Source organism: Schistocerca nitens, chromosome 7, assembly GCF_023898315.1.
Source record: "Schistocerca nitens isolate TAMUIC-IGC-003100 chromosome 7, iqSchNite1.1, whole genome shotgun sequence".
Classification (NCBI taxonomy): Eukaryota; Metazoa; Arthropoda; class Insecta; order Orthoptera; family Acrididae; genus Schistocerca; species Schistocerca nitens.
This window is the reverse complement of record NC_064620.1, coordinates 550841359-550867957: the sequence shown is the minus strand read 5'-3', so window position 1 is coordinate 550867957 and position 26599 is coordinate 550841359. Positions and strand designations below refer to the sequence as shown.

The 26599-nt window shown below is 43.6% G+C and overlaps 1 protein-coding gene across 1 annotated transcript in view; it reads right to left on the bottom strand.

Moving 5' to 3' along the window:
* LOC126195741 (cytochrome P450 4g1-like) overlaps positions 1-25809 on the bottom strand; it is a 122216-nt gene extending 96407 nt beyond the window's left edge. The window contains exon 1 of the mRNA XM_049934368.1: positions 25598-25809. Coding sequence (XP_049790325.1) covers positions 25598-25809 — 212 coding nt within the window. The remainder of the gene's footprint in view (positions 1-25597) is intronic.
* Between the last annotated feature and the right edge of the window lie 790 nt (positions 25810-26599).

Genomic DNA, 26599 nt, shown 5'->3' with positions numbered 1-26599 from the left:
CCACTCGTCGCAATGATGTGAACGACCCTGTAGCTTGCTCGAATTGCAGATTCGGTAGTGTTTTCTCCGCTCTCATTCACCTGAAAATTATAAACGCATTACAGAACACGAACTATGTTGCATGTTTTGATACCCTCCGTATTACGAAACCGTTTTTAAACTTACGTCCCCTGGTATGTAGTTTCTGAGCCTGGCTGTCAGTTCTCTGCATGCAATGTCTTCTACCTGATCGTAGTGCGCTGCGTGAAGACGTGTATAATGTCGTTGTATATTGTACCTCTTCGCAGAATTAAATACTTTATGACATACAAGACACTGCGGACGACCATCCCTCTCAATGAATAGAAAGGTATCCTCCAATAGAGATACAGGGCTCCCGCGGCTAATCATCACTGTCATTGAACACGGATTATTGCGTCAGTTGCGGATGCATGCGGCCAGGGGGCAGTGAGTTCGCTTTCCCCCTCCACGCGGGCTCCGAGCTGCCGCAGTGAGCGCTCCGGAGCGCTCCGGCTCCCTGGAGCTCGGTTGGAACAGCCTGGTTTAGAGTATGTGCCTTAAGCCCTAAACAAACATAGTCTGGAGCGTGTAAGTACTCAGCCATTCATGTACTAAGATGTTCTCGTTTCAGTTCACAGCCTACACCATGAGCCTGTGATACCCACAGCAACATCCTGTAATGCAGTACGGGATCTGCTGTTTGATCACGGGAGGGGGTAGCCTGAGTCACGAGACCAGCTGCCGCCAGAGCAGAGAGCCGCCTGTTTGCTGGAGGGCTGGAGTGAGGTCACGGCGGTATCGCCAGCGACGCCGCCTCGCTGTTATCACAGTCAGCTGGAGTCGTCGCAGACAACGGCATTCGAGTGATATCATGCTCGGTCCCACTCTTTGCGTTGTCAGCAATGCCGGACATCTATTTTTTCGCTTGAGAGGCACCTGGAAGCCTCCAGCGAACCGTTCCTGATGTACTACTGCCGATGGCCGTAATAAAAAAGTTGTTTGAATAAACCTACTGCTTTCCTGAGTCTTATTTCACCCACCATGGGTGATAATCCAGGGATCACCTGACAAACCACAGTGCCAGGACCACTGTTTTCACACAATTTCACAAATTTATTTTCTTTAACTTAGTGGCAGAATGACTTATCTGTCGCCACAGCCGGCTTTACAACCAAGAGACAGAGATGGCGAACGCCGCCTGTCTATGGATCACCTAACCTTTGTTCCGTGTGTTATGGAATTTTAACTGTCTCCACCTTGTATTTTCTAAGCCAGGGATTGGAGACCATCTCAGAAATTGTCTAAACCAGGGTGGGAAACCGTCTAAAAGCCACACCAACTGTCCTTCACCCGCCAAGCGCATTTGATCCCAGTTCGACATACCTCCCTGTATTGCAAGCGTACATGCCGCACGTTAAGCTATACAAGATGGTCAACGTTGATAAAAAAAAACAAGCAGTATTTAAATAAATAACTGAAAAGACCCATTTTATTTGGTAATTTCTGTCATTTGTTCTCTGAGTCGGAAAAATATGTACAATTAATCACCTGATTTGTAAACTGAACTTATTCAACGTGTATTTTTGTCAACTACGTTTCATATTTTGGTGCGGCCACAAACACGAATATATTTTGTGGGTGTCCAACACGCAAACAGTCACACATAAGCATATTTTTAATATTTTATCCGCCTTCAGCAACTGTAGTCGTATACATCAAAGTAGTCAGCAACATTTAAACAGCTGCTCGCAACTACAATTAGTCAACCTTTTACTGTTTATTACATTTGTCACGTATAGTCAGTTTTTTTAACTTTCTTACACAAAGTTTTGATCATATGCAGTTACAGGTTGTTAGGCATCTACAGTTATGGTAGTGAAGCATTTTCTGTTCATATGTGGTTAGTCACTTTCAGGTAGTCAACCATTTATTATTGCAGGTACTAAACCATCTACAACCTACAGGTGATAATTCATTTTGTTACAGGTGGTTAGCTATATGTAACCAGTGACCTATAGGCATTCTGTTCTTAGAGTTACAGATGCTCTACTTTAAGGTTACAAGTTGAGTCAGCGGTTAGCAAGCAAATTTAATCATTCACGGTCAGGCACTGAAACCTAGTGTACTCGTTTCACATAACGTTTGGGAATATCGCTAGTTACATTCATTTCAGGAAGCGTATTTAAGACTTTGTACACATTTCTGAACTGGTTATTCCACTGTAACAGAAGGTATACAACGATGCCCACATGTCCTTTCGCTTATAATATTTTTTACTCCTCCTTTTAGTCACTGACTAGAAACTGTTCCTCCATTTATTCCAGTTATTGCCTCTCGCCCCTTGGTGCATCTCACGCGCTATTTGAATAGCCGTATTTCTTCCTACCATGTTGCTGACATCTTACAACAGTTCAACGATGTGTTTTAAGACCTACGGTACCATAGAGTTGATATGAATGCCACTAGTTACAAGTCTTTCACGAATTATCCTTGCTTATATCCAGTACTGGTAGTTTTACTATAATACAATTGTGCACACACTTCATTTCCTCTATGCTCACTGTCCAACACTTAATATGAGCCAGTTATTGAGAACTGTCTCTCCACTTACTCCAGCTACGGTTTCCAGCCCCATGATTTGCTTCGCACTTTGTTTTTGGTGAGAGATTCCCTGCTAGCATGCTACTGGCCTCACTAAAGCTGTTTGGAGATTAGTTCCCAAATTCCATAGCTCCACTCATCGTCGGTATTACGAGGTGCATTCAAGTTCTAAGGCCTCCGATTTTTTTTCTCTGGACTGGAAAGAGATAGAAACATGCACATTGTTTTAAAATGAGACCGCATTCATTGTCAATACGTCCCAGAGATGGCAGCACCATACGGGAGATGTAATTTTACCGCCAGCGGCTAGAATGAGAACTGTTTTAAATACTTAAAATGGCGACGTTTTCCTTACTTGAACAGCGTGCAGTCATTCGTTTTCTGAATTTGCGTGGTATGAAACCAATTGAAATTCATCGACAATTGAAGGAGACAAGTGGTGATGGAGTTATGGATGTGTCGAAAGTGCGTTCGTGGGTGCGACTGTTTAATGAAGGCAGAACATAGTGTGACAACAAACCGCTCGCACGAGCTGGTCTGACGACATGATCGAGAAAGTGGAGAGAATTGTTTTGGGGGATCGCCAAATGACTGTTGAACAGATCGCCTCCAGAGTTGGCATTTCTGAGGGTTCTGTGCACACAATCCTGCATAACGACCTGAAAATGCGAAAAGTGTCATCCAGGTGGGTGCCACGAATGCTGACGGACGACCACATGGCTGCCTGTGTGGCATGTTGCCGAGCAATGTTGACGCGCAACGACAGCACGAATGGGACTTTCTTTTCGTCGGTTGTGACAATGGATGAGACGTGGATGCCATTTTTCAATCCAGAAACAAAGCGCCAGTCAGCTCAATGGAAGCACACAGATTCACCGCCACCAAAAAAATTTCGGGTAACCGCCAGTGCTGAAAAAATGATGGTGTCCATGTTCTGGGACAGCGAGGGCGTAATCCTTACCCATTGCGTTCCAAAGGGCACTACGGTAACAGGTGCATCCTACGAAAATGTTTTGAAGAACAAATTCCTTCCTGCACTGCAACAAAAACGTCCGGGAAGGGCTGCGCGTGTGCTGTTTCACCAAGACAACGCACCCGCACATCGAGCTAACGTTACGCAACAGTTTCTTCGTGATAACAACTTTGAAGTGATTCCTCATGCTCCCTACTCACCTGACCTGGCTCCTAGTGACTTTTGGCTTTTTCCAACAATGAAAGACACTCTCCGTGGCCGCACATTCACCAGCCGTGCTGCTATTGCCTCAGCGATTTTCCATTGGTCAAAACAGACGCGTCTGCAGGGCGATTACGTCGAGAAGTAACGCCAGTTTCATCGATTTCGGGTGAGTAGTTAATTAGAAAAAAAATCGGAGGCCTTAGAACTTGAATGCACCTCGTAACATATTTTATTTATCATTAGGTTTTCATATATTATCTATTATGCTTCTTATGCGCAGTTAAATTTCCGTCTAGGCCTTATGACAACTGTAGCTATGTAATGCTTCGTTTTATAACTTTATCGTACTTTTACCCCCACCCTAAGATCAACCTCAAGATATGTATAACATAAACTGATTAGCTCCAGTTCTGGCATGATTTCTGTTGTTTGGTTTCTTAAACTATCTTTGCACAGACACTATGAACCACATGACCACTAAAATATTCTGCATGTATTTTATTGTTGATACTCGCAAATAATGTGACAGTTATAATCATCTGAAAAAGGGAGCTAAGTGTCAGAAACCGGTTAAGGAAATAATTTTTTTTACTCAAATGGATGCTGATAACTTTGGTACACATATAATTGTCTTTGCAAGAAACACAATCCTTTAATATTCAGAGATGCTCTCTACTAAAACTGCCGTTCGGTGGTTTTGATACGGTACATAAGTGACGGTGTAAATGGTAGGATGACATATATTATTGGTGGCACTGGTAGGGGAAGAAACATAAATATATATCTGCGAGAGAGAAACTGGAAGCCGACGACTTCTCTTTGTTATTTGTTTGTCCTTGCATATAATTTGAAGCGCACATCGCTCATTATTAGCCCACTTTGTATTTTATATCCTTACAAAATATAAATTGTAAGAAATGAAAGAGGAAGCGTCTGGTAGAATTTTGCACAGAGCATAACTTTATCATAGCTAATACTTGGTTCAAGAATCATGAAAGAAGGTTGTATACATGGAAGAATCCTGGAGATACTAGTAGGTATCAGATAGATTATATAATAGTAAGACAGAGATTTAGGAACCAGGTTTTAAACTGTAAGACATTTCCAGGGGCAGATGTGGACTCTGACCACAATCTATTGGTTATGAACTGTAGATTAAAACTGAAGAAACTGCAAAAAGGTGGAAATTTAAGGAGATGGGACCTGGATAAACTGACTAAACCAGAGGTTGTACAGAGTTTCAGGGAACAATTGACAGGAATGGGGAAAAGAAATACAGTAGAAGAAGAATGGGTAGCTGAGGGATGAAGTAGTGAAGGCAGCAGAGGATCAAGTAGGTAAAAAGACGAGGGCTAGTAGAAACCCTTGGGTAACAGAATTTAATTGATGAAAGGAGAAAATATAAAAATGCAGTAAATGAAGCAGGCAAAAAGGAATACAAACGTCTGAAAAATTAGATGGACAGGAAGTGCAAAATGGCTAAGCAGGGATGGCTAGAGGACAAATGTAAGGATGTAGAGGCTTATCTCACTAGGGGTAAGATAGATACTGCCTACAGGAAAATTAAAGAGACCTTTGGAGAAAAGAGAACCACTTGTATGAATATCAAGAGCTCAGATGGAAACGCAGTTCTAAGCAAAAAAGGGAAAGCAGAAAGGTGGAAGGAGTATATAGAGGGTCCATAAAAGGGCGATGTACTTGAGGACAATATTATAGAAATGGAAGAGGATGTAGATGAAGATGAAATGGGAGATACGATACTGCGTCAAGAGTTTGACAGAGCACTGAAAGGCCTGAGTCGAAACAAGGCCCCGGGAGTAGACAACATTCCATTAGAACTACTGACGGCCTTGGGAGAGCCAGTCCTGACAAAACTCTACCATCTGGCGAGGAAGATGTATGAGACAGGCGAAATTCCCTCAGACTTCAGGAAGAATATAATAATTCCAATCCCAAAGAAAGCAGGTGTTGACAGATGTGAAAATTACCGAACTATCAGTTTAATAAGTCACAGTTGCAAAATACTAATGCGAATTCATTACAGACGAATGGAAAAACTGCTAGAAGCCGACCTCGTGGAATATCAGTTTGGATTCCGTAGAAATGTTGGAACACGTGAGGCCATACTGACCTTACGACTTATTTTAGAAGAAAGATTAAGGAAAGGCAAACCTACGTTTCTAGCATTTGTAGACTTGGAGAGAGCTTTTGACAATGTTGATTGGAATACTCTCTTTCAAATTCTGAAGGTGGCAGGGGTAAAATACGCGGAACGAAAGGCCATTTACAATTTGTACAGAAACCAGATGGCAGTTATAAGAGTCGAGGGACATGAAAGGGAAGCAGTGGTTAGGAATGAAGTGAGACAGGGTTGTAGCCTCTCCCCGATGCTATTCAATCTGTATATTGAGCAAGCAGTAAAGGAAACAAAAGAAAAATTCGGATTAGGAATAAAAATCCATGTAGACGAAATAAAAACTTTGAGGTTCGCCGATGACATCGTAATTCTGTGAGAGACAGCAAAGGACTTGGAAGAGCAGTTGAACGGAATGGATGGTTTGTTGAAGGGAGGATATAAGATGAACATCAACAAAAGCAAAGCGAAGATAATGGAATGTAGTCAAATTAAATCGGGTGATGCTGAGGGGATTAGATTAGGAAATGAGACACTTAAAGCAGTAAAGGAGTTTTGCTATTTAGGGAGTAAAATAACTGATGATGGTCGAAGTAGAGAGGATGTAAAATGTAGACTGGCAATGGCAAGGAAAGCGTTTCTGAAGAAGAGAAATTTGTTAACATCGAGTATAGATTTAAATGTCAGGAAGTCATTTCTGAAAGTATTTCTATGGAGTGTAGCCATGTATGGAAGTGAAACGTGGACGATAAATAGCTTAGTCAAGAAGAGAATAGAAGCTTTCGAAATGTGGTGCTACAGAAGAATGCTGAAGGTTAGATGGGTAGATCACATAACTAGCGAGGAGGTATTGAATAGAATTGGGGAGAAGAGGAGTTTGTGGCACAACTTGACAAGAAGAAGGGACCGGTTGGTAGGACATGTTCTGAGGCATCAAGGGATCACAAATTTAGCATTGGAGGGCAGCGTGGAGGGTAAAAATCGTAGAGGGAGACCAAGAGATGAATATACTAAGCAGATTCAGAAGGATGTAGGTTGCAGTTAGTACTGGGAGATGAAGAAGCTTGCACAGGATAGAGTAGCATGGAGAGCTGCATCAAACCAGTCACAGGACTGAAGACCACTGCAACAACAACAATCAATAAAAATTAAGTGATCAAATAATTTCTGTACTTTCATGTAACCAAATCAATTACTTTTGATGCAAGTCCAATTTACACTATTATTATTTTCTACATACGAAGAGAACACGTCAAGTGCCATAACCCGATTTCGCATAAACTTCGCTCAGTGGAAGAGCAGCCACAATAAACGAACACGTGTCTCGTCTTACATGTAGATACTTGGCAGTTTTTGAGGGAACGATCGTCAGAGTGATAGAGGTACTTTAGATCCGTTTTAGCGCGCGATAAGGGCAGCCCAACTTCTGACGTAGTGGCTCACTTTTGCGTCCTGTGTTCGAGAGCCTATAATTGTTTTTATATATTTTATTTTTTCATTTACCAACCAATGTCTGTAGAGGGTTACTACAGAAATATTTCTTATCAAGCTATGGGATACAATGGCGTTGTATTAATTGAAAAATTACAGCTGAGTTTCACTGCAACTGTCATACATTTATTATTCGACATATCTGTGTATGGAATTTTCAGGGGTTACAATCCTTTTACATTCTCGTAGTCTTACATCTCGTTCTTATATCAATTCTTAGTTCTTATACTATATTCTTATATATACCCTTCAGGAAGATTTGATGTATTTCCCTGGATGATTCCGATCGTAGAAGCATACAGAAATACAGAAATTCCGAACACCACATGCATCGCGCGAAGGCAGCTTTCCTACAGTGACATTTATTCGTATGAATCTCACTGGGGAAAGAAATGTCGTTTAAATTGCTGAATATTTCGCGCACTGGCGATAATTTCGCAGGAACTCACTAGTTGAGGATTACTTTTCCAAATACTGGCGCTTGCAATTGATTTCTATTAAGATACACTACAGGAATTTCACTGAAAACAATTTCAAATAATTTTTTCATTGACTTATTGTTTTTTCTGGCCAATTAGCAGACGAGTAAGGACAGCGTTATTTCAATAAACATTTGAACACATTCGTGTTATAATGATCTATGGACGTAGGTAGATAAATGAAAAACAAAAATAAGCAGTATTCTAATGCTAATCGTTTACGAGATATAGTATTTTGAGACTCTCCCACACTGACACTTGTACAATCCCTTTGCTAGTACACAAAAGAACTACACAAGTGCACACACCAGTTATGGGGATTCTGACCAATAACAAGACAATTGACCATCACAGGCTCTGTTCCAGATAGCCGGCCGGAGTGGTCAAGCGGTTCTAGGCGCTACAGTCTGGAACCGCGCGACTGCCACGGTAGCAGGTTCGAATCCTGCCTCGGGCATGGATGTGTGTAATGTCCTTAGGTTAGTTAGGTTTAAGTAGTTCTAAGTTCTAGGGGGCTGATGATCACAGCAGTTAAGTCCCATAGTGCTCAGAGCCATTTGAACCATTTTTTTTCTGTTCCAGATAACCACCAGCAGCGGCAATATTTAACATAAGAATCAGTGATGACGAAGAATTAAGGAATTCCGCTACATAGCAGGAAATTATGACGAAGGACAGGACCAGAACGACATAAGAAGAAGACAAGCACTGGGAAGAAGGGCACTCCTAGCCAAGAGAAGTCTACATGGAACGACATGCTAGAATTTCATGGGAGATGTCAGAGCAGGCTGCGGTCATATGTCATTGCATATCATCGGGTGTAGTTGGTATGTCCTTGTAGACAGCGTATTTCTGCTTTCCCCTCAGAAAAAAATCTACAGGCGTCATCCTGGGAACGGGCCGGCCAAGGTACAACTCCTCTGCGCCCAGTCCAACGATTTGGAAACAATTCGTGAGGACATCCTGTAGTACTTCGTGCACTATGGGCTGGACAACCATCATGTTAGAACCACCGGTTCCTCCTAGTCTGCAGAGAAACGTCTTCTAGCATCCGTGGAAAATGTTAGGAGGTTGCGATACTTGGTGCGTTCAGTAATCCGTCTATGAAAATCGAGCCTATGAGCTGATGCTTCCGTGTCCCACGTCTCATGTTTACTCTCCATGGATGCTGACGTTCCATCTGACGAAGCCAACGGGGGTTGTCAACAGACCAATAGTGAATATTTCGGCGGTTTACTTGTCCGTGATTGGTAAATATGTCTTCATCACTAAACAAGATACATTTCACACCTGGAGTACACTGTCTTAATGCCCGTATGGAGAAGTTAACGTGATTCTCATAATCGTTTCCATGCAGCTGTTGATGGAGAGATATGTGATAGGGATGTAACCTATGTCTATGGTTCAATTGGTTATTGAGCACTATGGGACTTAACTTCTGAGGTCATCAGTCCCCTAGAACGTAGAACTACTTAAACCTAACTAACCTAAGGACAAAATTGTTGAGGCTTTCGTGGCCACTTGTTGACAAACTGCCTATTGGCTTCTGTCTCGGGTTCTTCGGCCGACGTTCATCTAATGATTTTTCTGAGGTTTCGCCAGCGCGAGTGGCTGGCATTGACAAAGCTTCACCCTCCACTGCCGCTGGTGAAATGGAGCCGAGATCGCGGGTGCAGACTATATGTACCTGGCGCGCCAACGTCCGAGGGCTTCTCCGCGGTCATTTCCGGTGCGGTGCTCCTCTTGCTACCTGTGACGGTCGTTCGCTGCAGTACGGGAAGCCAGGATCCGTTTACCTTAACGCTTTCCTCTTTCTTGTTCAAACTTTTCGCGTGTTTTTGTATTTCTACAGCTTCTCTGAACAAGCGCGTGTGATAGTGGTTCTCTACAGCCAGAACTTCCGTGTCGGCGAATTTTATTACGTGGTCGGTCTCATTCAGTGCGTGCTCTGCCACGGCCGATTTCTCCACCTGCCCCAACCTACGAACAGCTGGAAGGCGTCGCCATGGGTAGTCCTCTCAGTCCAGTGGTGGCCAACTTCTTCATGGAACAATTCGAAGCACAGGTACTGGACTCGGCGACTTGCAAACCTAAGGTGTGGTACAGGTACGTCGATGATACTTTCGTGGTGTGGAGCCATGGTGAAGAACAGCTCGGTGACTTCCTAAGACACTTGAACAGCCTCCATGCCAACATAACATTTACAATGGAAGTGGAAAAGGACAAGAAACTGCCATTTCTAGATGTGCTGGTCACAAGGGACGGCGAAAACCTGGGACACAGCGTGTATCGAAAACCGACTCACATGGACCGATACCTGCACAAACTGTCAAACCACCACCCGAGCCAGAAAAGAGGCATGATTAGTACGCTCGTAACGAGAGCAGGACGAATATGTGAGCCGCAACACCTCAAACGAGAAATTCAACACCTGGAAACTGTCCTGAGGAGCAATGAGTACTCCACAAATTATATTAGAAGTGTAACAGAGCCAAACACTCGGCGAAGTAAGGAACCAGAAAAAGAAATGTCGGGTACGGCCTTTCTGCCATACATTCCCAGAGTGACGGACAGAATCGGCCGTATATTGCGCAAACATGGCGTAAAGACGATTTTCAAACCGACAAGGAAGATCAAAGAGTGTCTTAGATCGGCGAAGGAGAAAAGAGACCCACTTGCAATGTCGGGAATTTACCGCATACCATGCACATGCGGAAAAGTTTATGTCGGAATGACTGGACGATCCATTAACACCAGGATCAAAGAGCATAAGCGACATTGCAGGTTGGGGCAGGTGGAGAAATCGGCCGTGGCAGAGCACGCACTGAATGAGACCGACCACGTAATAAAATTCGCCGACACGGAAGTTCTGGCTGTAGAGAACCACTATCACACGCGCTTGTTCAGAGAAGCTGTAGAAATACAAAAACACGCGAAAAGTTTGAACAAGAAAGAGGAAAGCGTTAAGGTAAACGGATCCTGGCTTCCCGTACTGCAGCGAACGACCGTCGCAGGTAGCAAGAGGAGAACCGCACCGGAAATGACCGCGGAGAAGCCCTCGGACGTTTGCGCGCCAGGTACATATAGTCTGCGGCCGCGAGCTCGGCTCCAGTTCACCACCGGCAATGGAGGGTGAAGCTTTGACAATGCCAGCCACTCGCGCTGGCGAAACGTCAGAAAAAAATCATTAGATGAACGTCGGCCGAAGAACCCGAGACAGAAGCCAATAGGCAGTTTGTTAACCTAAGGACATCACACACATCCATGCCCGAGGCAGGATTCGAACCTGCGACCGTAGCAGTCGTGCGGTTCCAGACTGTAGCGCCTAGAACCGCTCGACCACCTCGGCCGGCTAACCTATGTCTATGGAAAATGCGTAGGACACTTGCCTGACTCGTAACATTTTTTTGTGCTATTGCACGGAATTTAATGTGCGGATCAACTGCAACAGGAGCAAGAACGTTACTATACGGTTTACCTTGTCTCGGTGTTACACTACCACTTTCACATGATGGCTGACGTCTATTGGGATATCTTGCCGCGTATACTGTACAAGTACGTACTGCATTCTTCTTACATTCTCAGTATACCATGACCGTGTCGGCTTCTTCTTCATTGTTAAATACCATCACTCACGATCGAGTGCTTGGACTCTCACACACTAAGTCGCAATGAACTAAAAGGAATTCACGTGCACATCGCAAGCAAACTTAACAACATAATACCTAGCGACTGCGTAGGTTGAATTACACAAACGAGTGTCGGTGCGGAAACTTTGCACAGCACGATACTTGCTAAACGACTCATACTGCACTCCTGCAACAAACACCACTGGCATTCAGATGTACCCTATTTTTAGTTTGTTAGTGACGAAAGGTATTGTTCCACTTAAAAAGCCTATGATCGCACAAAAAATACACTTTCTACGTATTATTACAATCTTTTGATTGGCTAACTATACGGGCCCCTACCAATCAAATCCATTCTGTGAAAACCGTACATCAGCAGCATTTTCCATTTCCACAATATTTACGGTGCCAGTTTTAGGTGATTCACCCTGTGTATAAATATATTTACTTGAAAGAGAATGATTAACGTACATACCACAAAAATCGAATCCGTATTACCCATTTTTCAAAATGATACAGATGAACAAGAGGTTTCGAGAGACAGTGCTTCCATCAGCAGCATGAGTAAAGTGCTGGCAAACGGATGAACGAAGCAATGTGTCTCGAACCACATTGGTTTGTGTTAAGTGTGATTGAAGTGATTTAATTGCAAACAATTTCCTCAGCGTTGAGCTTGACCTGTGTTAATACCAGATAACTGGAAGTAAAGAAAATGGTGGCTGTATTCTTTATGGTTTTAGCGTAGTGCTCCTAGCGGCTCTGTCTTTAAGAAGAAAGCTGAGTATCCATAGACTACCTTTCTTCAGTTTTGTTGAAAACTGTAGATAACAGGTGTTATATAAATTGCGTACCTGGAGCAAATTACAATTCGATACTATGTAATGTATGTACGTACACAGAATCGAGAGAAACTACACCAAGTCGTTAAGAGCATAAGCCTCTAGGTTTCGTTCTTTATACATTTCTTGCATTTGATACAATTTTTTATGTATTTTACTTTTCATCTTCGTACATTTGATACTTTTATTCAGAGGACTTCTCTTGAGTTTTCCATTTCACAAGTCTGAATCACACTTGACATGTATTTTTATGACATATGATGTCATACTAACGTGGGTGTGGGTAGTGTCATGTGAAGTTGCATTGTTTATCATTTCATCTTAAAATGTCTACTGGTTATGTCTTTAAGAAGAAAGCTGATATCTGTGCATCATGTTATTTCATTTTAATATTGCAAATTGTGCGTAAAGACTGTTACAATTGAATTGCTGTACAAATTATATATCGATAGTATCGGTTATGATGCTCCTTCACAGAAAGAAGAGGACATAATCCTTCCACCTTCCCCCGCATCGTAAAATTTGTGATAGTATGTTAGCATAGAACACACACTGAGCGTGCCTGTTCACACAGAGAGTAATATGTATGGTCACTGTGATCCGCTTTGCGTTTAAATGCAGTACTGCACCTTGTGACACCACTGACGTCAAGTGAAAATGCTATGGCCGGTTGCCTTCCTGCAAAGGTAACGACTCCACAATGCAAGGTCCTAGCAAGCCAAGGCCACCTTATATGTCACGTGGCCAAATACCCACGTTACCTATGACGCCATTCACATTGAAAGAAGACATGCTTCTTTTCCCTCGTCAGCTTAGGGTCTTGATTTAATTATCACCCCGTATATGAGTGGGAAACTTATTTAGACGAGGGTTAGGTTTATACCTTAAATAGCTTGAAGTATGAAGAGATGGTGGTGTTTCCCGTCAAAATAATAAAACTAGCCAATAATCATTTGTGTTCATGTGCCATGTCTAATATGTTGTGGAGGTGCAGGGTGCAGGAAATACATTCTCCTGTCCCAGTATTTGTATTACTCAGTTTCTTTTGGATGTGATGACAATGTAAATATTCCGTTATTTATGTTTAAAAAATGTGTGCTCGTGGAGCAGTATCACGTTGTCTTACTGATGGAACGGCCAACGGCTCTCCCGCAGTGGTAACACCGGTCCCCGTCATATTCTCGAAGTTAAGCGCTTTCGGGCTCGGGTGGCGGTTGGATGGGTGACCGTCCGCGACTGTCGAGCGCCGTTGTCAAGCGAGGTGCCCTCAGCCCTTCTTAGGCAAACACAGGAAGTAGCGTCTCCGGCTTCGTAAACTGACAACGACCGGGAGCGTGATGTGTTGCCCATATGTCCCTTCATATCCGCGTCCAGTGACGCCTTTGGGCTGAGGATGACACAGTGGTCGGACGATACCGATGGGCCTTCAAGCCCGTCTGGACGGAGTCTAGTTTTTAATTACTAGCGAAACATGTTAGGGTACCAAACAAGGTGTTGTTGACCACGTACGTGAGTATATTATCAGTTTCTAGAATATTAAATCTTGTCTAGGGCGTCGGAAGCAGGCGCTCCTCGCAATTATATAAAATTAAACGTAAGTTTAAGAACAACCCGTCTATTTCCAGGATTAATGTTCTTCTTACACCATTCAGTGTCTCCTTTTTGTTTTTGTAAGCCATTAAACACGTAGCTGGGTAATCCTGTTGTGCAAAAAATATAGTATATTTTTCCCAAATGTTTTAGATAAATTACTAAAGCAGTAGTCCTCTAGTAATATCGGCAGACCTGTGCATACTTGTTTTTTCTTTCAGCTCTTTCACAATGGACAGTAACGGTAGCGTAACGTCAAGTATCGTTCCTCCTCAATTTCAAAATTTTATAAACGGCGTCTCATTTCATTTGTGTAAAGTCCAATGAAATTAAGATCACTATACCTTCTGAGACATATAATTTTTATGCAGACAGTGGTTTACTCTGTTTCTTAAAGGGTGAGGCTGGAATGGTTGATATATGAGGTGTAAGCTGGAGAATATGGCACGTGTGACATTGTAGATTTTTTAGGTTATCTGTGTCGTCAAAAGGACACATAGCAGACCATGTTTTTATGAAATGGCATACAGCCGGCAGCGAATAATATGCTGGGTTACTAGCCATCATTATTGAGACAGAATTTTTATCGGACGCCAGTTTGCCGAGGAAGCAACAGGAGATCTTAATTTTTATTTTTGTTATGTACAGTGTTCTTATCAGTGCCTCTTTGATCATTTACTAAAAAGGGAGTAGGAAAAATTTGTTTTTGTCTAAATTTCGCCACCTAATACAAACAATCTGTGCAAATCACAAGTATAACAAATACACTACTGGCCATTAAAATTGCTACACCACGAAGGTGACGAGATAAAGACGCGAAATTTAACCGACAGGAAGACGATGCTGTGATATGCAAATGATTAGCTTTTCAGAGCATTCACACAAGGTTGGCGCCGGTGGCGACACCTACAACGTGCTGACATGTGGAAAGTTTACAACCGATTTCTCATACACAAACGGCAGTTGACCGGCGTTGCCTGATTAAACGTTGTTGTGATGCCTCTTGTAAGGAGGAGAAATGCGTACCATCACGTTTCCGACTCTGATAAAGGTTGCATTGTATTCAAATGGTTCAAATGGCTGTGAGCACAATGCGACTTAACTTCTGAGGTCATCAGTCGCCTAGAACTTAGAACTAATTAAACCTAACTAACCTAAGGACATCACACACATCCATGCCCGAGGTTGGATTCGAACCTGCGACCGGAGCAGTCGCTCGGTTCCAGACTGTAGCGCCTAGAACCGCACGGCCACACTGGCCGGCTGGTTGGATTGTAGTCTATCACGATTGCGGTTTATCGTATCGCGACATTCCTGCTCGCGTTGGTCGAGATCCAATGACTGTTAGCAGAATATGGAATCGGTGGGTACAGGAGGGTAATACGGAACGCCGTGCTGGATCCCAACGGCCTCGTATCACTTGCAGTCGAGATGACAGGCATCTTATCCGCATGGCTGTAACGGATGTGCAGCCACGTCTCGATCCCTGAGGCAACAGATGGGGACGTTTGGAAGACAACAACCATCTGCACGAACAGTTCGGCGACGTTTGCAGCAGCATGGACTATCAGCTCGGAGACCATGGCTGCGTTACCCTTGACGCTGCATCAGATCCAGGAGCGCCTGCGATGGTGTACTCAACACGAACCTCGGTGCACGAATGGCAAAACGTCATTTATTCGGATGAATCCAGGTTCTGTTTACAACATCATGATTGTCGCATCCGTGTTTGGCGACATCACGGTGAACGCAGATTGGAAGCGTGTATTCGTCATCGCCATACTGGCGTACCCCACCCGGCGTGATGGTATGGGGTGCCATTGGTTACACGTCTCAGTCACCTCTTGTTTGCATTGACGGCACTTTGAACAGTGGACGTTACATTTCGGATGTGTTACGCCCCGTGGCTCTACCCTTCATTCGAACCCTGCGTAACCCTACATTTCAGCAGGATAATGCACGACCGCATGTTGCAGGTTCTGTACGGGTCTTTCTGAATACAGAAAATGTTCGACTGCTGCCCTGGCCAGCACATTCTCCAGATCTCTCACCAATTGAAAACGTCTGGTCAATGGTGGCCGAGCAACTGGCTCGTCACAATACGCCAGTCACTACTCTTGATGAACTGTGGTATCGTGTTGAAGCTGCATGGGCAGTTGTACCTGTACACGCCATCCAAGCTCTGTTTGACTCAATGCCCAGGCGTACCAAGGCCGTTATTACGGCCAGAGGTGGTTGTTCTGGGTACAGATTTCTAAGGATCTATGCACCCAAATTGTGTGAAAATGTAATCACATGTCAGTTCTAGTATAATATATTTATCCAATGAATATCCGTTTAGCCGGCCGTTGTGGCTGAGCGGTTCTAGGCGCTTCAGTCTGGAACCGCGCGATCGCTACGGTCGCAGGTTCGAATCCTGCCTCGGCCATGGATGTGTGTGATGTCCTTGGGTTAGTTAGGTTTAAGTAGTTCTAAGTTCTAGGGGACTGATGACCTCAGATGTTAAGTCCCATAGTGCTCAGCGCCATTTGAACCATTTTTTTGAATATCCGTTTATCATTAGCATTTCTTCTTGGTGTAGCAATTTTAATGGCCAGTAGTGTAAAAAGCCCAGGTCATACCTGTCTATGATGAGAGAAGCAAAAGTGATGGACAAAAGTACTTTCCTGTCTCACTGACGTCCATCTGTTATAGGCTCGTAGAACATACATGAGCTCAAAGAAAAAAGGGCTGTCTGGAAAAGAATTACCTCCACCATGCGAACCAGTATAAATTCTGATAACATCGATCATGCGAAACCTAACTTCTCACGTGAGACCTTGAAAGCCATGGACCATGACAGTCCGGCGAGTGCAGTACTTTGTGACTTACGAAACGGATTTACATGAAACCATACCAATAATTACTAATAAAATTATGATTACACTGGTTATCAAACGAATTTGTCACTGCGTTGAGAATTTCTTGTTAGGGAGGACGCAGCATGTGTTTTGGGTGGAGAGCCATCGACAGAAGAAGTTTCAGACCATAGGGAAGTGTGTTGGGACGCTGTTAACGTACTGGCAGACAATTTTTTATTAATCTCAGAATTTTCACAGATGATGCAGTCATCTACCTGAAAAGGATTTGCAAATGATGAGGCAGATCTTGATAAGAATTCAAAGTGGAGCAAAGATGGGTAACTTCTTTTATACGTAGACTATCTGGGTAGCCTCCGTTGCCCGGGAATGTATTTATTCAAATCTTCTTTAGTTCATCTCCTCCTTACCCCTCTGTCCATCTTCTCCTCTCCCCCCCCCCCCTCCTCCCCGTCTGTGCCTTTCTCCTCCCCTCTTCTGTCTCCGAATTATTGCACTTACCCCAATAGTAGGCGGATTTTATCTTCGTAGTACTTGTTTCCAGATCGTATCTAACATGTGTACTAAATTTGACTGAAGTCGTTCCAGGGGTTTCGGATGAGCTTTTTACCCGTGTCTGTGCTCGCATATACACATGTCAAATATATTTCACATATATTTAACACGTTTGACACCTATTTGAAAACGTATTTTACGTGTGTCTGTAGAGAATTTCGCCCTGTAATTTTCATATAACTCGGTGTTTATGACGTCGTATGGTTCAAATGGCTCTGAGCACTATGGGACTCAACATCTTAGGTCATAAGTCCCCTAGAACTTAGAACTACTTAAACCTAACTAACCTAAGGACATCACACACACCCATGCCCGAGGCAGGATTCGAACCTGCGACCGTAGCAGCCCCGCGGTTCCGGACTGCAGCGCCAGAACCGCACGGCCACCGCGGCCGGCTATATGACGTCGTATCCGATGAACTACTTGTAGTATAATGATATGATTTGCAGGTGCATCCAGTATTATATGTGTCTGCTGTCTAAGAAATATGTTTTGCAGTAAAGAAGTAATAAAGTGAAGTGTCATGCACGACAAGGTAATATCCGAAGTACCACACGGAAGTGTGATAGGACCGTTGCTGTTTATAGCGTATATAAATGATCTATTAGAAGGCTTTGGATGCTCTTTAAGACTATTCGCAGATGATGAAGTTGTCTGTACCAAAGTAGCAACGCCAGAAGATAGTAAGAATTTGCAGAACGATCGTAGAGAATTGGTGACTGGAGCAGGCTCTGGCAGTTGACGCTGAACGTAGATAAATGTAACATATTGCGCATATATAGGAAAAGAGATCCACTACTGTACATCTACACTATTGATGACAAACAGCTGGAGACAGCGTCTGCCATATCTAGGCGTAACTATCCAGAGCGACCTCAAGTGCAACGACCATATAAAATAGATAGTGGAAAAAGCAGGCACCATCCTCTGCTTCGTCGGAAGAATCTTAAGGAAATATATCTCATTCACAAAAGAAGTGGCTTATAAAGCTCTTGTTCGCCCGATTCTTGAGTATTGTTCGTCTATCTGGGATCCCTATCAGGTAGGAATGATAGAGGAGATAGAGAAGATCCAGCGAAGAGAGGCACGTTTCGTCAAGGGATCGTTCAGCTGGCGAGAGATTGTTTACCATCTACCATCTGCTCCATTGGCAGACATAAGAGAGGCGTTGTGCATCACGGGGGAGTTACTATTGAAATTTCGGGACAGAATGTGGTGTCACCGCCAGACACCACACTTGCTAGGTGGTAGCTTAAATCGGCCGCGGTCCATTAGTACATGTCGGACCCGCGTGTCGCCACTGTGAGGATCGCAGACCGAGCGCCACCACAAGGCAGGTCTCGAGAGACGTACTAGCACTCGCCCCAGTTGTACGACGACTTTGCTAGCGACTACACTGACGAAGCCTTTCTCTCATTTGCCGAGAGACAGTTAGAATAGCCTTCAGCTAAGTCCATGGCTACGACCTAGCAAGGCGCCATTAGTTACTTCATGAATCTAAAGAGTCTCACTTGTATCATCAAGAATGCTGTATACCAAAGGACGATATAAAAGTTAAGTGTTCTAGTAGCTACGTTCTTTTCTTTATCACATTCATCACGTATCCTGTTCCAGACTTCGCGCCAGTCGGCGTGTGTGTACGTGTGCCCTTTCGGCTACCCGTCACTGTGGACTGGCTGCCTGGTCAGTCCACTACACAGAACTTTTCAGGAGGGGTCGGACAACATATCACTTCCCCCCATATACATGTCTCGTATTAACCACGAGGAGAAAACTCGAGAAATTAGAGCCAATGCAGAGGATTACCGACAATCATTCTTAACACGCACTATTCGCGAGTCGAACAGGGTTGGAGGGATCAGGGTTGGAGGGATCAGAGCCATTAGGTGGCTTGCGGAGTATGATGTACATGTAGATGCGTCAGTTTTTCACATACCTCAATTTATGACAATGTATCTCCAGAAGAACACTATGTAATCAAAAGTATCCGAACACCCCCAAAAACATACGTTTTTCATATTCGGTGCATTGTGCTGCCACCTACTGCCAGGTACTCCTTACAGCGACCCCAGTAGTCATTAGACATCGTGAGAGAGCAGAATGGGGCGTTCCGCGGAACTCACGGACTTCTGACGTGGTCAGTTGATTGGGTGTCATTTGTGTCATACGTCTGTATGCGAGGTTTCCACACTTCTAAACATCCCTAGGTCCACTGTCTTCGATGTGATAGTGAAGCAGAAACGTGAAGGGAAACGTACAGCACAATAGCGTACAGGCCGACCTCGTCTGTTGACTGACAGAGACCATTGACAGTTGAAGACGGTCGTAGTGTGTAATAGGCATACATCTACCCAGACCACCACACAGGAATTAAAAACTGCATCAGGGTCCACTGCAAGTACTATGACAGTTAGGCGGGAAGTGAGAAAACTTTGATTTCATTGTCGAGAGGCTGCTCATAAGCCACACATCATGACGGTAAATGCCAAACGACTCCTCGATTGGTGTAAGGAGCGTAAACATTGGACCACTGAACAGTGGAAAAACGTTCTTTACAGTGACTTATCACGGTACACAATGTGGCGACCCGATGGCAGGTTGTGGGTATGGCTAATGCCCAGTAATGGACTAGCTTGCACAGAGTAGTGACCTGAATCCAACCTTTGGGATGTTTTGGAACGCCGACGTCGTGCCAGATCTCACCGACCGACATCGATACCTCTCCTCAGTGCAGCACTCCGTGAAGAATGGGCTGCCATTCCCCAAGAAATCTTCCAGCACCTGATTGAACGTATGCCTACGAGAGTGGAAGCTCTCATCAAGGCTAGGGATGGGCCAACACCATACTGAATTTCAGCATTACCGATGGACGGCGCCAGGAACTTGTAAGTCATTTTCAGACAGATGACCGGATACTTTTGATCACATAGTGTATGTGTCGTACAATGATATAATTATGCTGGTACATTCTGAGGTATATGTGAATACTGTCTGCAGAGCGTGTCATGAATGCCGTTAATAGTAAATAAGTAATAAATTAAAACGTTAGGTATCATACTGCAGTTTTGTTGCATGGACAAAGAAACCGTTTGATTAACTTTTTACCTTTCACCATTTTGTTAGGATTGTCAGCGAGAAAAAGTTTCTTAAAGGTTTTAAATTATGTGTAAAGTTTGTTGCAAGTCATTAAGTGCTCTCATTGTCAAATATTGGATGAAGAAAGAACGGATATTCGCGCGTCGTGGGCTACATTCCTTTTTTACACCTACACCCATCCCTTTGAGAGGTAGGCAATTCTTACCCCACAGCGACTCTTTTCAAATAGCAGTTGATGTGTGTACAAAGTTTGGTTGAAGTCGATCAAGTGGTTTAGGAGGAGATATGGAATATACACATACAAATTTGAACGTACATCCTTTTTTCGTAACATGTAGGGATAAATGTAAAGTCGTTCCCTTCACAAAATTCAGAAAAGTAGCATCCTACAAGTACAACATGAATGAATCACAAATGGAAACAGTCGACTCGTACAAGTAGTTTTTGTAGTGATATGAAATTGAATGATCACATAGGTCCACTCGTAGGTAGGACAGCTGGGAAAATACAGTCATTCTACAAAGGATACTGCTTACATACCACTCGTGCGTCCCATCGTAGATTATTGCTGAAGCATGTGGAAATCACCCCAAAGATGAATGATGTAAAAGAAGGTTGGCACGAAATTTCACAGGTATGTTTCACTCAGGGCAGAGCCTGAACTGGCGCACGTTTGAACATAGACGCCAGATGTCCTCAAAAGTGTGCTTACAAAGATTCGAGAGTCAATATTAAATTAAAAATCTAAAAAATTCGTGATTTCTCTGTGCAACGCTCCCGGAGGGTCGTGAAGATCGGGTTCGGCAGAAGACACCAAACACAGAGGTATTTATACAGTCATTCTTCCCGCGCTCCACACACGATCGGAAGCAGAAGAAACGCTAAAATGTTGCAGCATGCTAAGTACTCTCTGCCACACACTTCAGAGCTCAGTGCTTTGCATAGTGTGTATGAAGATGTATGTTACGATGAGTTGCCTGTTATTGGTCGAGAAATTGCCTGTACTGGATGTATGACGTTTTTTTTGGCCTCAGTATGTTCTTTCGGACATATATAAATTACAGTCAACACACACACCTCTGCAAGGTCTACAGGAGAGCTACTGTGAAGTTGGGAAGATACTAGACGATGTATTGGCAGAATTAATGCTGTGCCGGCGGGTCGTGAGCCACGCTTGGTGTAGTTCAGATGGTAGAGCACTTACCCGCGGAAGGTAAAGGTACCGAGTTCGAGTCTGGGTCCGGCACACAGTTTTAATCTGCCAGGAAGTTTCAAGACACAGGTGGATTATTGACATTCGCTGCCACTGGGTACTGATTCATATCAATGAGGAAGGTTGAAAATTTGTGCTGGATCAGGATTCGAACCCAAGTCTCCTGCTCACAGGCAAAATCCTCGGACTGATTGGTCAGCGCACCTGCACGGACTGTCGTAGTTCGCAACACTCAAATTATCAAGTTATCCATGCATCCATGCAATATATATATCGTTTCTAGCATTTGTAGACTTAGAGAAAGCTTTTGACAATGTTGACTGGAAAACTCTCTTTCAAATTCTGAAGGTGGCAGGGGTAAAATTAAGGGAGCGAAAGGCTATTTACAATAGGCACAGAAACCAGATGGCACTTATAGGAGTCGAGGAACATGAAAGGGAAGCAGTGGTTGGGAAGGGAGTGAGGCAGGGTTGTAGCCTCTCCCCGATGTTATTCAATCTGTATATTGATCAAGCAGTGAAGGAAACAAAAGAAAAATTCGGAGTAGGTATTAAAATCCATGGAGAAGAAATAAAAACCTTGAGGTTCGCCTATGATATTGTAATTCTGTCAGAGACAGCAAAGGACTTCGAAAAGCAGTTGAACGGAATAGACATTGTCTTGAAAGGATGATATCAGATGAACATCAACAGAAGCAAAACGAGGATAATGGAATGTAGTTGAATTAAGTCGGGTGATGCTGAGGGAATTAGATTAGGAAATAAGACACTTAAAGTAGTAAAGGTGTTTTGCTATTTGGGGAGCAAAATAACTGATAATGGCCGAAGTAGAGAGGATATAGAATGTAGACTGGCAATGTCAAGGAAAGCGTTTCTAAAGAAAAGAAATTTGTTAACATCGAGTATAGATTTAAATGTCAGGAAGTCGTTTCTGAAAGCATTTGTATGGAGCGTAGCCTTGTATGGAAGTGAAACATGGACGATAAATAGTTTGGACAAGAAGAGAGTAGAAGCTTTCTAAATGTGGTGCTACAGAAGAATGCTGAGGATTAGATGGGTAGATCACGTAACTAATGAGGAGGTAGTGAATAGAATTGGGGAGAAGAGGAGTTTGTGGGACAACTAGACTAGAAGAAGGGATCGGTTGGTAGGACATGTTGTGAGACATCAAGGGATCACCAATTTAGTATTGGAGGGCAGCGTGGAGGGTAAAAATCGTAGAGGGAGGCCAAGAGATAAATACACTAAACAGATTCAGAAGGATGTAGGTTGCAGTAGGTACTGGGAGATGAAGAAGCTTGTACAGGATAGAGTAGCATGGAGAGCTGCATCAAACCAGTCTCAGGACTGAAGACCACAACAATAAATATATGTACGCTGGACTCTTACTAGAATCGTCGAAACGCCGCGATTAACGAGGATAATGGCACTACGTCAGTAGCATGTGGATCAGTTGAGAATTTGGGTTGACGGGAGGCGTATTACGGTAGTCCGAGCAGTTGCTATGATAATTGTGTCTGGATGGCTTAGTGGTCAGAGCATCGGCCTCGTTAGCAAGAGATCCTGTTTCGAATCCCGTTCCAGCACAAATTTTCAACATTCCCCATTCACATAAATCAGTGCTCTCCAGCAGCGAAATGTCGGTAATTGTGTCTTTATTTAACGTTCCCTTTGCTTGTCAGAGGTTTCGCGTACGATCCAAGTGTCGCTCGCTTCACTTTTTTCGTATTTCTTGGTAGAACCACTGTATTATAATTGAACAATTGCATTGATTGCAGAGCACAACAACAGAACTTCTTTGTAAATTTCTCGTCCCCGCTCCCCCATCCCTACACCTCACTTCCTCACAAGAAGCGACTGCTTCAACATCGTACCAGACAGTTCATATGCATGCAGTAACAAACGCCTGATGCAGAAAACGGAAGCTTGAAACGCGTAGCAACGTGTTAAATTACAAGTTAAATAAACAATGTGACCAGTAGCAGAACAAAACAAGTAACTTATTCACGACAGTCACGGTACCAACACTTGCAAGGGGAGGTCACGACGTTTGGAACGCGGATTTACTGCAAACTTCGTACACTCGTAGTATTCCATGAGGACAACAAAATGTGTAAGCAGTTGCGCGTACTTCTCAAGCGTTATTGAGAGAATCGCAAGATAATTTAGGTTGTCAAATAGATATCTGTGCGTGGTCAGTTTTACCATAAAGCTGCTGCAGCCGAATGGTGCCAGCACGGTAACTAAAAAAAAAAAAAAAAAAAAAAAAACGTGTTCAGGCAGAGCATTAGCTTCCCTTTATAATAAGAAAACTTCTTTGCGAACGGATCATCGAACAAGCTGAACGGGTGTCATCGGACGTCCGCCCTGAACAAATTCAACGAACAACATAGAGCAAAATGTTTTTTTTTTAAATGGTTGACGTTCAAGACGCTGGATCGAGTTCCGTTCGTCAGTTTTTTCTTCTTTTTTCAACACAGTCATTATCTTTATTATTTATATTACAATTGATATAATGGGGAAAACACGTGTGATCGGATGAACTTTTATTAAATTTATAATGTTATTTGGCAGTCTACTAATTTTTACTATCACAAATAATGTAATATATCGACTAGTAAACGACTAAACGCGCATAAAGTGATACTGAAAATGTATGCTTGTCCTTGATTTGAGAAATCCCTTATACCTGGAAGGAGCCCGAAATGACTTGTTACCTCCAAGTTTTGACCGGCACACACGGCTTTCGAAAGACTTACAATTAATCGTCGCTTTCGACATTACGAGTACAAGTTGCAGGATGGTATTTTTCGTAAAAACATGGAAAACATAAAGTTAAACAGCACCAGCTGCATTGAATAAGTGCTATATTTCCGCATACGCAAGGTCTTTTGACGTTTTCCGTGGAAAAACAAACCTCGTTAACATTTTGAAAAACCTCACTTTCAGACGATAGTTTGGAAGCAAACCCTGCATAACGCAGTATTTCCTTAAAAATCGGCACTGATAATTGGTTATGCAGTATCGAGTGTATTTTAATAGCGTCTTCCGAGAAGCAATTTCTCGTTCTCTTTCGATTAAATACGAACAGTTTTGAAGACACGGACAAGAATACATTTTCAGTATCACTTTACGCGTTTGGTCGTTTACTAGTCGATAGTTACGAATACTATATTATTTGTGATAATAAAATTTAGTAGACTGCCAAATAACATTCGTAAATTTAATAAAAGTTCATCCGATTACACGTATTTTTCCCATTATATCAATTGTAATATAAATAGTAAAGAAAATGACTGTGTTGAAAATAATAAAAAAAAAAAACTGACCAACGGAACTCGATCCAGCGATCCAGTGGCTTGAACGCCAACCACTTAAAAAAAAATTGTTCTATATTGTTCGTTGAATTTGTGCAGGGTGGACGTCCGATGACACCCGTTCAGTTTGATCGTTCATACGTTGGCTCAGTTTTTTTTATTAAAGAGGGAAGCTAACGCTCTGACCGAACACGCTGAGCTACCGTGCCGCCCCACTCAGCTGCCGCCACTTCATGGTTAAAATGGCCGTGCACAGATACATATTTGACGACAGAAATTATCCTGCGATTTTCTCAATAACGCTTGAGAAGTACGCGCTACTGCTTACACATTTTGTTGTCCTCATGGAGTACTACGAGTGTACCAAGTTTACAGTAAATCCGCCTTCCAAACGTAGTGGCCTCCCCTTGTTAGTCACTACGGCCACTGTCATTCCCCATTGAGAAAGACTAAAAATATCTCATGTGCGTTATGATGTTTCTTGGATTCAACTGTGAACCAATCTTCACTTTCTAAACGCATAACGGGGACTCTGCGAACAGACATACAACGGTGGTGGTCTTTGCCAAACACTACAGTGGGCCGCATCAGTGCGTCGGACTGCAAGACGGTACCTCACCTGAAGATGTCCCCGTAGCGACTGTGCATCGCCCAGAGGCGGTCCCACAACACGGGCACTTTGTAGAAGCTGAATCCATTTCCCGCAAGCGGCAGTGTCGGGGGTCCTGGGATAGCCGTCCGACGGCGGTTGGCCCACAGCCAGGCAGCGACTGCCAGCAGCCCCGCAAACAGAGAAACCAGCACCACACAGGCAGCGAACACCACACACATGATTCAGCGTCTAGGGAGCTGCGCCACCTCCCTTCCTCTATTTATACGCTCTTGTCTCCCCACCAACGATCGTTCCAGGGCCTCTCCTGAAACAGTTTGCCTTTCCGAGTTCACACGTTTAAGATACTATTGTTTCTTTTGACAACCGCTATTAAAGTTATATAACAAACTTTACTTCAAGGCTTCTCATCTCTCGTCCTTGAAAAAGAGCTTCCCAGTTCCTCGTAAGCCGCGCGGGATTAGCCGAGCGGTCTCAGGCGCTGCAGTCATTGACTGTGCGGCTGATCCTGGCGGAGGTTCGAGTCCTCCCTCGGGCATGGGTGTGTGTGTTTGTCCTTAGGATAATTTAGGTTAAGTAGTGTGTAAGCTTAGGGACTGATGACCTTAGCAGTTAAGTGCATAAGATTTCACACACACACACACAGTTCCTCGGACATTGGCCCACGTCTGGTACACACACGTGCCCTGCCTCCTCGGTCAGTGACCCACATATAGGAGACACGACAGGTTAACGAGAGCGAATGCTTAAGAGAGGTATCTGCGTAACGTGATCGTAAACAATAAGTTGCGATGCCGTCGAACTGGGTTCAAATGCTTACCTAAGTTGCTGATTTTTAATCCATGTTCCGCAAGCCAACTTACCGTGTCTGGCGCAGCGTTCCGTTTCCCGCCATCCCTGCTCCATTTGCGAATGGATCATGAGAGGAATGACTGCCGATAATCCTCCGTATGAGCTCTGATTTCTCTGATTTTCTCCTTGTGCTCATTTCGCGAGGCGTATGTGGGATGA